General features: G+C 35.5%; 1 protein-coding gene across 1 annotated transcript; it reads left to right on the forward strand.

Annotated features, from left to right (window-relative positions):
* Positions 1–3,039: 3,039 nt before the first annotated feature.
* On the forward strand, positions 3,040–6,500 carry N7489_003984 (uncharacterized protein; the record flags this gene model as incomplete). Its single annotated transcript, XM_056709736.1, has 5 exons — positions 3,040–3,692; positions 3,764–3,894; positions 3,969–4,058; positions 4,126–5,523; positions 6,484–6,500. The coding sequence occupies 5 exons, from the start codon at positions 3,040–3,042 to the stop codon at positions 6,498–6,500; spliced, it is 2,289 nt and encodes a 762-aa protein (XP_056568157.1).
* Positions 6,501–14,133: the final 7,633 nt, after the last annotated feature.

Below are 14,133 nucleotides of genomic sequence, written 5' to 3' on the forward strand. Positions count from 1 at the left end.
ATAGATATAAGAGTAGAGAAAGATAGAATAGAATATTAAAGATAAGATATTAAATATTCTATTCTCTTATAAAAAGGAAGATAACCCTCTTTTTCCTATAATTAATATTAGTATAATTAGAAGAGTTAGATTTAATAGATAGGAAGTATAGAAGAAGAGAAATCCTATAGGAGGAATCGAGATCTTTACTACCTTACTCTATAAGATAGACTAAATTCTTAATATAAAGTTATCTATTAAAGAGGATCCTAAACTTTAAGAGATTAAGAGGATATTACCGCTAAAGTATTATAATCTAACTAAAGTATTTTCGAAGAAGAAGTCGGATAAATTACCCCTATATAGACCTAGTATAGATTATAATATTATTCTTAAAGCTAAAATATAATTAGATTACTACCCTCTTTATAAGCTATCTCTTAATAAGCTAAAGATAGTAAAATAGTATATTATTAAGAATCTAGATAAGGGCTTTATTATACTAAATATATCTCTTTATATATCTCTAATCTTAATATTAAAGAAGCCTAGTAGTAGACTCTACTTCTATATTAACTTCTAAAAGCTAAATATAATTATTAAAAAAAACTATTATTTACTCTTTTTAATCGATAAAGTATTTTAATAAATTACTAAAATAAAATACTTTACTAAGTTTAATATTAGATAGGATTTCTACTAGATTTATTTAACCTTAAGAGTAGAGGATTTAATAACCTTTAAAATATAATATAGATCCTTTAAGTATAAGATAATACTATTTAGATTAATAAATAGACCGGCTACGTTCTAATAGTTTATAAATAATCTCTTATAAGAATATATAGATAAATATATAGTTACCTTTATAGATAATTTACCCATACTAATAACACAATCCAGGTTACCACTGCGATGGCATGTTTGTCACTGACGCCAATATCGGATCGTCTCCAAAGATCTGCTCCGTTCCTCAAGACGAATTCACCTTTGATTGGTGCAAAAAGGACGATGCTAAATTTGTGGACGAAGGCCCTGAATTCTTCGGCGAATGCGGATATCAAATTTCGATCAATGGCAAAAAGTATACGCCTCGACAGCTAGACCCCACGGATGATGATAACCCATGCTCAGGCACCTGTCCTGACGTTGTATCCATTCAAGGGATCTTGTTATACGAGGATCTACCTGCGTGTGATTAGTTGGATGGGCTTGTATATATATACCTAGGTCACATCATGTATCTAAAAACAGTGCTCCTTGCCTAGAGTAGCGCGTAGAATGGATTTTTAGTTAGGATAGTCCCTAATTCTACAGATGGAATTTTCTCTAATCTTTTTTTGGGAATTACTGTAGGCACACCTGTTTTACTAAGAACGACCCCTGCCAGGTCGGGTCACTATTGGCTATAATCATCGAATCTAATGTAATATTCAATGTACACACACACACACACACACAATTCATTACGCCCGGAGGTATCAAACCTAGAGGGCACCTATACGCTATTTGATCCTTCCATTGCATACATTTTGTCATAGTCTCATTTTCGAGAGGAAAAGCTGAACCAGTCGCCAAAAACCCCTCTAGCCCATACGGTTGTGTCCTTAACGATTTCTTCTTGTTGTTGTCATCATATCCTCTCCCCAAAAGCAATAACCCATCCCTCTGTGACACCGACCCCCACGTGTCCATTCCCGATGTAGTTTCGTGAACCTCTTCCCTGAGTAGCGATTACCGAGAGTACTTCTCATATTAAAGCCCGAAGTAGCTGACTGCCTCGCTGGCGGCAACACCAGATAGCAGACGAAGGACTGACGAATTGACATGCGACCGAAGCGGTAGGGCAGGTGAGTTATTGTGAGCAAAACCCGGTGAGTGTAGGTTGAAAATGTGTAGGCAGGTCGGTTGTTCGAAGGTTCGTCGACATTGCGACGTTGTTGACGTGTCCTATTGAAGGCTTCCCGCCGCACCGTCACAACCAATAAAGGAGTTTCCACCGGAGTTTCGATTGAAAATTTCTCAGTTTCGGTCAGACATTGCAGTCCAACTTACTGACATCACTCACCACGAAAAGGTGACTTTCCACGAGGGACTATTCAATGTACAGTATTATTCGAAATCAGCTATACCTCTGCACTCTTGTGACTTGATTCCCGGAAAATAAATCCCAGGGTCGTGAGTTCTGATTGGATAGAAAGCGAAGGCTCCGCCTTTCAGACCGCTTTCTAGGCTGATAGGCGTATAATGTGGCACTATGTGTGAAAGGAGCTTGTTCGGATGAATTCCATGGATTACCGAATTAGGCCTAACTAATACATTGATTCAGGTTACCGAGGTGTTACCGCTATTAGCCAATTAGCACGCGCTGTTATAATACACTAGTACACTGCGCTAATTGTCCTTCCCGGGACGGACGAGGGGGTAGCTGATTTCGTAAAGTACTGTATTCACCCAGTTTTTCTTTGATCAATCAATAGTCAAGTTGTTAAATTATCACCCTTGTATAGGACTTACCGTCCGAGATATAGTCCGACAGCCACTCGGACATGTTGTCTTCGCTGGGTATACGATAATGAGAATCAACAAATGGGATAGTCTGAGTGGACCTGTGATCCGAGCGCTGTCAAGAGTACTCCGTACAAGGATCTTCGCCTCGGAACGTAAGCCCAGCGACGCCTCTAGAGAGAGATCCCCGACGCTCGGGGACTTACTACGTCAGCCCTTTCCACCCCCGCCTGAAGACTGGAAGTGTCATATAATCGCGTGTTGTACGGAGTAAATATGTGGAATTTAAGAAGAATTAATGATACCCTAGCACAATCTGTAGTATACAATCCCAAAAGAATAACCAGAACTGAAAGGAGAAGTGAAAGAAGCCATCGCTTGGCCACATCACTTTGTCCCGCTAGGCCAAGGCTAGCGGTCTTTTGCCAACGCCTATACGAGGCTGTTCTAAGCTAAATGTTAGGCTGATGCACTTTTCCTCTCCTTCTTTCCCAGCTGTTTGCTATCTGGACCATTTTCTCATGTCAATCGTCCCCTCTTGTAGATAATATAATGTTCGGATACGAGTGTCTGTACTCCAAAAGTCCCCGCTCCTTCCTCTTCTCCGTTATCGCCAATGTCGGCCCCCGCGGAGCCAGCCGCTCTCTGGCCGTGGCCTACCGGCAGGGCAACGATAAGGACATCTCAGTATCATCTTCGGAACGTGTTGAGAATGTTGTGGCAGACATCCTTGCGCTGATCAAAATATTCTCAGATCCCGCGAACCGCGCGCCACTTGAGGCGGAGAGGGCACTCGCGGAGGGCTGGTATGGTCGGTCTCAGGGTGAAAACGAGGCTGAGAGTAATGAGCGGCCTAGCATTCCAGACAGGCCGCAGCCTCCTTTCGTTATACCTGATGGCTCCCAGGAGGAAGAGCAGTCGCAAATACAGCCCGAGCTGCCATGGCATGATGATGGGCTCAGCGAGTTTCCCTTTACAACGACCTGCCTTTTGCTGGCATTATTGCGCAACGATGGCGATTCTAATGCCACTAATAGCATCAGCACGCGCCCCGGCGACGTTCAGCTCCAGCCGTTGTCCACTTTGTTCCGTGCTGACTGCCTCGAGTATGGCCTTGTCGTTCTCGACATCTCCGACCTTGACAGCGGCGTCAAGTACGGCATCGTTGGTTTCCCCGTGCGTTATATGGCCGAAGTCTCCTATTGGTGTGAGACTGGTGGCTGGGATCCAGTTGAAGACCCCCGCCTGAGAAGGAGCCTGACACTGTACTTGCCAGCCCGCGGCCTCGAGTGCCGTTGGCTATTTCTCCGTGGCTACGCAAGTACTTTTACCACATGAACCTGGAAGAGGACCCCAGGTTCCTGATACTGAAGAATACGCCGATTGTTCATGCTGCAGCCTTAGACTGTAAGTCTGTTTCCTCGCCACCTTACTATCTCTAGTATCAAGATGATGTGCATGAGCTGACTTGGTAATGGTAGACATCTGGCCCCCGGAGCTTGAAAATCAGCCTAGAGGCGAAGATCAGGCTGCAGAATCTTCGCCAGGTGTCATCTCAAGCATCTCAAATTGTCTGTAGATCACTCGTGCTTCCCTATTTTTACACATACTTACGGCATTTACTGACTTATGGAAAAGACTTTTGGCCTTCAAAGTCCACCACTAGCGCTAAAGATGCATCGACCATAACAACCTCGCGCTTGACTACGTCAAACGAGCCGCCGCGAAATGCGCACATGGACCGCGCCATCGATAATCTGCTGATTCTCACACAGGATCCCGCCGATCTTCACCTCGATGAGGAGACAATCGACAAATTTCAAAAGCTTGCCGAGTTCCGCGAGCAGCTGCGGCGGCGGCTCGAAGAGGTGCCCTATAGCCTGGGACCGTCCTCCGAGGCCTCGGGCCATATTCTGCGCGTTGCATACGCCGGACAAACGCACCTTAACTGGGTTGCGTTTAGGAACCTCGCGCCCGCCGTGATCGCTGCCGCGATCGCATCTGAAGAACTTCGAGGCGCGTCTGCGCTCAGTCTCTGCGTCGATAAGTTCAAGGTGGAGGGAGACGAGGGAGACCTCAGTGATCTAGTAGCGGCTCTGGCGCAGTCCAAGACCCTCAAACAGCTCTGTTTTTTCCAAGGACCGGACAGGCACAGCGATGACGCCTCTGCTCGTTTTTTCACGCAGCTGCTGCTGCGGGGGACGTCATCAGGAGGTTCATCAGCAGACTTGGCGTGGCTCCGCGACAGAATCATCTATCCGACTTGCGCCTTTTCGACATCCTTGCGCAGCCGTAAATTCACATCGCCCTCGACTACTATTTTCACTCACCCTTCCCCCGTTGCCCAAATATTTCCTGTGATGCACATGCTCACGTTTGTGGGTCATCAGCGCGAAGATGCCGCAGACGCAGACCACCAGAACAGTCACTATTACGACATGGGCAACACCCTTCTAGACCCCGAGCGCTTTGCCGTCCGATTTCTATCATACCTCCGTTCCGTGAATTCGGGTTCTGACAAGGCCATCTTGCGATTCGCATGCGGGGAAGTCTCCTCGTCACTCACCACCACCAACGACGACAAGTCGTCGCCACCATCTGTATCACCAGGACGGTTCGCTGTGAGCCCCATTCCCACTGAATTCTTTGGCAGCCACCTCGCAGCAAGTGATGAATCAAGAGTCGGAGCCAGAGATATACACCCTGGCAGCTGGATGCTCCTTCTGAATCAACAAGGCAGCATTTCGAGTGACGACGATGATATCTTACTACAATACTCATTTGTCAAAACTCGTCCAACCTCTGCCGAGATTGCACACGAGCAACAACAACAACAAATACCCGTTTTTGACCCTAGTCTTGTCGAGGTAGTTGGCGGGCTAACAGAGTTGCTGCGCGAGACGGTGCCAGAAATAGACGTTTCGAAGTACGAGAAAAGTGTCGAGAGAGTAGAGGAGGACCTCCGCACGCAGCGGGCTTCCATGAAACCGAGGAAAAGCCGTGTCCGTATCGGCGTCATGCATGAGAGTGGTGCCCGTAAATTGCTTACTCAGTTTCTGTGATATTTGATCTGACTGTTCCAGTACACTTCAATCTCGTCGGGAGTAGGCCGTGCGTCTCCACTGCGTGCGAGATTCTTTCTGCTGCCCTACTCCTTGAAGCGCCAGACTACTCGGTCTTCCTACTCCAAGGTGGAGAAAGGAGTCCTAAAGAACCCTTCTTAGACCTCCTTATCTCCGGCTAACGCCGAACGACTTTAATATTATTGCCTCTATAATTTTCACCTAGATTAATTTTAGCCTTATGAATAATTATAACGGGGCTAATATTATATTATGGTAAATTTAAAACTCGCCAATTTTTGATATAGCTAAGATTAAAGTAAATATATATATTCTTATAAAGCAAATTAGAAATAATGTGACCAGCTAGGTCTACAGGCAAAGCATGAAGCTAAGTAAGAGAGTGCTATTGTTCAAGTAACTAAAGACAGAGAAGAAAGAAGGAAGGAGAGCAAAGTCTGGCGAGCTAGAAGCTTAATCAAACCAGACTATGTAAACGATGCAAACTCTGTCCTCTCTCGCTAAACTAGCAAACAATCAAATAGTAAACAAATCTGTCATCTGATATATAATAGCATATAGATCGTCATATAACCCCCTTATGAAATTCTATCTAGTCCCTAGATACACGAAGACTGGCTATAGCGGTATCATAATCAAAAGTGTCACCCGTTTCGAGAGCTGATAAATCTATCCGATCGGTGTTATAGTTCGTGTTCGAAGAGCTATTCGTGTGCGCGCCCTAGTTCGAATGCGAAGTGTTAGTAGAGAAGGTGTAACCGGCGAGCTACTATACGACACTAATAAACTCGGTATATATATAGGGAAGGTTTAATTACTACGAAAGGCGGTTTCGAAGTGAGCTTTAAAGACCTTTGCGGAAAGTGGAGATCTTTATAACTTCGGGCTAATCTTATCCTTTTGCTTTATAAAGAACACGCTCGAACTTAGCGATATAAGTAGCGAGCGATCCATCGGGAGACTACTTAATCGAAAGGAGACGGTCCTCTACTTCTTAAATCTTATTAGAATTATCGTATATACGGCGAAGGGAGTCGAGGATTGTGTTATAGTTATAAATACCGGAGTCACGCGCGGCGGAGAGCTAAGGAAGAACTATAGCCTAAACTTAGCTAGCGAGATTAAGGTAGATATAGTAAAACTAAGCTATAGAATCTCCTATAGCGGGTCTGTCGATAGCGAGCTTAGCACGGATAGAGGTATCCTACGTATTATATTTCACTATAAGACCGGTGAACTTCTTAGGATCGGGGAGGGAGGATTTTAGCCTTTTAGACGAAGATAAAGACGATAGGGGTTATACGGAAGGTGAAGCTTATACGGAGAGAGCTTACTAGAGAGAGAGCTAAAGGCTCTAAATTTTATCACGAAGGTTATCGATGGTAGATAAGAATCCTACACGAAGCTCTACACGAAGCTATTGAATATATTAATAATCTATTTTGACGAAGATTAGGTGAGGAAGTAAGGTGAGAAAAAATTGCACTAGTACCTTATGCCTAGGAAGTGGAGAAGTGAAGAAAAATCCGGGGAGGAAATCCGGGGGTGGAGTCGGTAAATCAAGAAGGGTCTAGATAGTCTCTCGCGCTTAGCTTACTAAATGTCCCGGAGCAGCCTAGTCTCTTCTTATACGCACCGGAGTCACGCCACCAAGCTATCTATAAAGAGAAAAAGTGCTTCGAGCCGAGAAGGTTCTCTTAATAAGTCTTCTATATATATAAAGATATATAGTTATCAGGTGTAAGGCCTGTCAACCGGGTAAGATACGAATGGCGGGGAGGACCAAAGTGTATTGTCTCTATATATCAAGACTAACTCTTATCAGAAGTTAGGGGGCCTAGGGGGCCCTAGGATTAAAGGAAAAATCCTAGTGCTCTAAGAAGTAGGGTTGATCACCTAGCGAACCCCGTATATATTAGTTATAATATATATTATATATATCCTATTATTCCCCTATTTTATAATTAAAAGGACCTTTATCCTTTATTGTGAGCAATTTAGCAGATAGGATATTATAGTCTGGTATAGACTATAACCGTTTTGGGAAGTTATCTTATATAATCTTATATAATAGGATTATATAAGATATAGTCAATAGGTTATACTTATCCTAAATAGGAAGGAAAGACGTTGTATGTGAAGCAGATAAAAATTAAGAAGTAAGTTACATTTCATTAAGGGTCGAAATCAGATATGCTCTTATACCTTTTTAGGAGGCAAATCTGAGATAATCTGTGATATCTTTATAATACCTTTATTATCTTATTATAGTACTAGGAGGTAAGTTATATTATTAATTCTTACTATATAGTGCATACCTAAGGTATCCTTAGATAGTACCGGTAAGTTAATATAACTATTGTCACCCTCTATAGTATACCTTACTATATACACTATTATACTAATAGGCCCCTATAATCCTTATAGTCCCTATAAGGATTATAGTATATAGTGTATATAGCTATAAAGTCTCGTTAAAAACCAATATATGATTAAAACCTTATAGGATAAAATATTATAATTGGAAAAGAGTGCTCTATAGCTTCTTATATCTTATATATTATCTAGCTATACTAGATCTATATAAGATTTATATAAGGTATAATTAACGTTTTTCGTTAAGAAATTAGCTAGTATATATTTAGAAGGTATTTAGGTTATATTAACCTTTCCTTCTAATATAGCTTGTCTTATAAAATAATATATAATTTTAATATACTTTAATCGCTTATAAAATTCTAGATTCTTAGCTAATTTCTTAGCTAAATTATTATTAACTAAGATTGTAGGTATACTAGGTATATACCCTAAATCTAGCTCTTTATTTAAGTAATTAAATATATTAGCTAGATATATAGCTTCTTTAGTAGCTTCTTTTAGAGCTATATATTTAGCTTTATAGCTACTAAGTGCTATAGTCTTTTATAGTTAAGAATTCTAGCTAATAAAATTATTTAATCCTATATTAGGGCTTAGGCTAAATATATAGCCTAATATAGATCTTCTTTTATCTAGATTATTACCCTAATCTAAATTAGAATAGCCTTTTATATATAGGTCCTTTCCTAAGTATTTATATACTAATCCTAATTTAGAATATACTAGTAAATATTTCTATATCCTATTAAGGGCTATAAAATACTCTTTATTAGGGTTACTTATATATCTAGTATAGTATATAGTAGGAAAGGTTATATTAGGCTTAGTTTTTAAGGCTAAATAGAGTAAAGACCCTATTTATTTCTAATAATTACTAATATCACTAGGGCTTACGCTAGTAGTATTTTTCTTCAATTTTAGCCCCGGTTCTCCTAGTATTTTAATAGGCTTATAACTAGGATTGTTTATTATAGAGAATTTGTTTAATAACTTCTCTATATAACCCTTTTAGTCTATATATAGTGTTTTTATCTAGTAATTGATTTTTATATTATTACCTAAAAATATTGACACTATACTAATTTCTTCTATCTTTATATAGTGGCTAATTTTAGCTACTATATTTCTTATATAGCTTAAATCCTTATATATAAATAATATATTATTAATATAATATATTAATATATACTAATCTTTAGAGTTTATATATATACCCTTATTATAAGAGAATGCTCTAAAGTTGAATTTAGCTAGTATTTTAGATAGATATTTATACTAAAGTCTTAGACTTTGTTTTAGACTATATAGTGCTTTCTTTAAGAAATAGCACTTTCTTAGGTTATCTTTATATACTCCTATTAGTAGGATAGTATATATATCGGTATCTATATTAGTATATATAAAGGCATTTTTAATATTATATTATAGTATATACTAGCCTTTATTAATAGCTATTATTAATATTAGATACTATAACTCGGTTCTATATATAGTAGAAAAGATTTCTAGGAAATCCACCCCTAGTTTTTAGTGAAATCCTTATATTACCTACCTAGCTTTATATCTAATAGTTTTATCACTATTAGTAATATAATCCTTATCCGGATTTAGATTATTTATAGGTTTTTTCTTAAAAACCTATTTACCCTTAATAGGGTTTACACTAGGTAGTATATCTATTATATCGTAGGTTCCTTATTTCTCTAGTTCTTCTACCTTAGCGTAGTAAGCCTTTAACTATTCGTCCTTTTCTAGACTATTAATAGCTTCTTAATAGCTATTAGGTTCTAATAGTATTAAGGTAGTAAGTATAAACCTACTATCTATATTAGTCTTAATTAAGCTAATATAGTTAGTTAATATAGTATCCTTTATAGTATATAATTTAGGTATTTACACTTCTATCCTATAATTAGGATCTACGGTAATCCTTCTAGAGTTTTCTCCTCTAGTTAATACTTTATCTTCCTTATTAGGAGATATAGGATCTATATTAACCTTTTCTAAGCTTATAAGCTTAGTTTCTTTATAGGGACTAGTATTTTTATAGGGATTTAAATTTTTAGATAGTCTATCTAGAAATTTATTTTTATATATTATAATATCCCTAGACTATAGACATTTTAGTCTTTTATAGTCCTATAGCTTATAGTGTTTATAGTTACTATAGCCTATAACTATAGCTTCTTCCTTTCTAGGAGATAGCTTAGTTCTATATTTATTTATATAATAATAGGCTAAAGAGCCCTAGACCTTAATATTTTATATACTAGGTTTTTTATTATAAAACACTTTATATAGTATTTTATACCCTAATACTTTATATAGAGACCTATTATAAATATAGGTAGTAGCCTATAGTACTTCTCCCTATAAATAGCTAGGGCTTTTAGACTATATAAGTAACGCTCTTACTCTACTAAATAGAGTAAGGTTTATTTATTTAATTAACCTATTAGACTCCTTAGTATAACTAGGAGTAGTTATATAGTTAATACTATACTTAGTTAGGGCTAATTTAAATTACTTATTAATATACTCTCTACTATTATCTATAAAGAGTTCTTTAATTCTCTTATTTTTAACATTTTTAATTAAGGCTTTATAATTTTTAAATACTTTATAAGTATCTAATTTATTATATAGTAAGGTTATCTAGAGATATCTAGATTTTTTATCTAGGAAGGTAATATAGTACCTATATTTATTATAGGTAGGTGGTAAAGGTCTACCTAAATCACTATAAATCCTATCTAAGATTTCGTACTTAGTAGGATTATCTATCTTCCTATAGATATTTCTATTATCTTTAGATAATAGGTATACCTTATATTTTTCTTTAAGAAAGGCCTTAATTTCTTCTAGAGATATCTTTATCCCTAGTAGGTTTAATAAGAGAATTTTTAGGGCTTATATATTTATATACCCTAATCTTATATACTATAATTTAATAGTATTAATAATACTATTATTTATAGTCCTCTCTAGGATATAGCTATTATCACTAGTAGTAGTTATACTAAGGTGATTAGGCTTAGTATTTACTAAAGTAGTGTTTATAGCCTTCTTTAATATAGTAGTATTTATATAGTAGAGATTATCCCTTTTTATAGTAATAGTAACTATCTTTTTTAAAGGTATATATAGATATACTTTATTTTTTATAAATAAAGTAATTAGATTATATAGCTAGTGTATACTTATTAAATTGATACCTAAATTAGGTATATAATAAATATCTTTTAATAAGTATATAACACTAGTATTAGTCTTTATATATATATTACCTTTATAAGTTACCTTAGTAGTATTAGCCTTACCCTACCTAACTAAGGTAGTTATAGGCTAATAATAGGAATAGTATTCTAATTTATATATAGTACTAATAGTAGTAGCACTATTAAGAATAAAGTCCACTTTTTCCTTTATAGGATTTAATCCTATATTATCTAGTAGTCCTTTAGCGCTTACTTTAGTACTATATATTAAAAGAGGATATACCTCTTTATAGTTATAAGGTTTATCTATATCTAGTAGTTAATCACTAGCTTCCTTAGGAGGCTATATTTTAATACTAGTATATAGATCTTTATCTAGTTTATTAACTAGATCTAATATATTAATATCCTTAGTAGATTTAAGTGTATCTACTATATTAGATATAATATAATCATTCACTTTAGTCTAACTAGGAGCCTTAAGGCTATTAGTCTTATTAGCTAGTTTAGCTTTATAAGACTCCCTAGTAGCTAAAATTAGTGGTTTTATAACCTTTTTAGCCCTTTTACCTCTAGACTTCTAGCCTTTAGGCGCTAAATTTAGAAATAGTAGCTAGTAGCTATTAGTATTATAACTAATAACCTTATAATACTAATAGTACTTTCCTTTAAAGGGCTTATTTCTATACGACCTTTAATACTTATATTTAAGTATTATAATATTCGTATAATAACTTCCCTTATAAGCGTATAACTCTCTACCTCTAGCTTTATTAATTAAGCTAGAGAATAAAGATTTAATAGTATACGCGTTAGGGTTATTTCTTAATAATTAGGTTATATTTTAAATAAACCTATTATAGTCTTTATTAAGACTATTTAGGACCTAGGCTATTACTACCTAATTAGGTAGTTTAATACCCTTCCCTTTAAGGTTATCTACTAATATCTTAACCCTATTAAGATACTCTTCTATTAAGTTAAAATCACTTAATACTATATTAAAAAAGTCTTTTAGGGTTAAATACTTAGTAGTAAAGCCTTTAGGATTATAGAGGGCTTCGAGTCTTAGCTAGGCTTTATAAGCACTTTCTATATCTTTAAGATATAGAAGCGGTCTATTATTATAATAAAGCTTTAAAATAGATATAGCTTTATTATTCTTTACTCCTATAGAGGGAGTTTCTAGAGGAGTATAGAGATTATCCTTAATTAGGGTAGCTTTTACCCTAATAGACTAGATAATATAATTCTCTAATCCCCTTAATTTAGGGAGATATATCTTTTCTATAGATATTATAGTAAGATATAGTATTAGAGTATTACTATATACTAATAATAGTATATAGTTCTTTAAGTATTTATACTATATACTAAGAATAGTATATAGTGCTTTAAGTATATATACTATAATAAGATATAGTATATATAGTAAATAGGTATATACTATATATAGTATAATACTATAATAGTATATCCTTAGGTAATACTATATACTAATAATAGTATATAGTATAAATAGATATATATACTATATTAAGATATAGTATATAAACTTTCTTTATATACTACTTATAGTAGTATATAATTCGGAGATAATTCGGAGTTTCGGAGAAACCTCGGCCTTCCTTAATAGGAAATATATACCTATATTTCCTAAATAGGAAATAGGTTGCTAGCCGGGCTTATAACCTATAAGCAATTTAGCAGATAGGATATTATAGTCTGGTATAGACTATAACCGTTTTGGGAAGTTATCTTATATAATCTTATATAATAGGATTATATAAGATATAGTTAATAGGTTATACTTATCCTAAATAGGAAGGAAAGACGTTATATGTGAAGCAGATAAAAATTAAGAAGTAAGTTACATTTTATTAAGGGTCGAAATCAGATATGCTCTTATACCTTTTTAGGAGGCAAATCTGAGATAATCTGTGATATCTTTATGATACCTTTATTATCTTATTATAGTACTAGGAGGCAAGTTATATTATTAATTCTTACCATATAGTGCATACCTAAGGTATCCTTAGATAGTACCGGTAAGTTAATATAACTATTGTCACCCTCTATAGTATGCCTTACTATATACACTATTATACCAACATTTATAATTACTCCCCCTCCTCTAACGTAAGTGTCCCTACCTATAGTTAGATAGAGACTATTAAAGGAAACCACTCTTCTTTATCTAGGTAAACCTTCTCTAATATAGATATCCCTTTCTATAGTAGGCCCGAGGCTATTAAAGAGAACGTTTTCTTTATCTAGGTAAGGTATAAATCTTATCTAATACCCTAAGTCTCCCTTATATCGGTAGTAATCTAATACTATAGCTATAGTCCTTTATACTAATATCGCCTATAAGATTATTTAATCTTATTATCTTTTCTATTTAAGTTATTTCTATTACGTATTAAATATATACTAGATAGATATAGATATACTCTTTAATCTAGCTTACTATAAATTCGATAAGGGGGTCTTAATCCTCTATAACTATTATAATAATAAGAATACTATTTATAAACTAGTAAGGACCTTATAATCCTACTATAATATAGTACTAATTTATTATAGTTTCCTATCGGGATATTATAAGATATAAGAGATCTAGTATATATTTTAGATTAGATAAGCTTTTTCTTTATAGACTTTATAAACTAGCCTAAAGAACTATATCTCGATATCTTAAAGGCTAGTTATAATTTAGCCCTTACTTTAGAGAGTTCTCTTAAGATATATTATACTTTTTATAGTCTTATAGAGTCGAAGAAGAATTAAGAGGTAAGTTACTACCTTACTTTATTTATAATTCGTTACTAATCTTTTATAAGACTAAATATATAAAATATATATAAATTATTACCGAATACTAGATAGATACTATTTATATAAAACTAAAAGTATTAATAGCGGCTAGGAGGCGATATCGCCTTATCGGCCTTTATTCTAAAGAC

This window comes from Penicillium chrysogenum (genome assembly GCF_028827035.1).
Source record: "Penicillium chrysogenum strain IBT 35668 chromosome Unknown utg000002l_segment0_segment0, whole genome shotgun sequence".
Classification (NCBI taxonomy): domain Eukaryota; kingdom Fungi; phylum Ascomycota; class Eurotiomycetes; order Eurotiales; family Aspergillaceae; genus Penicillium; species Penicillium chrysogenum.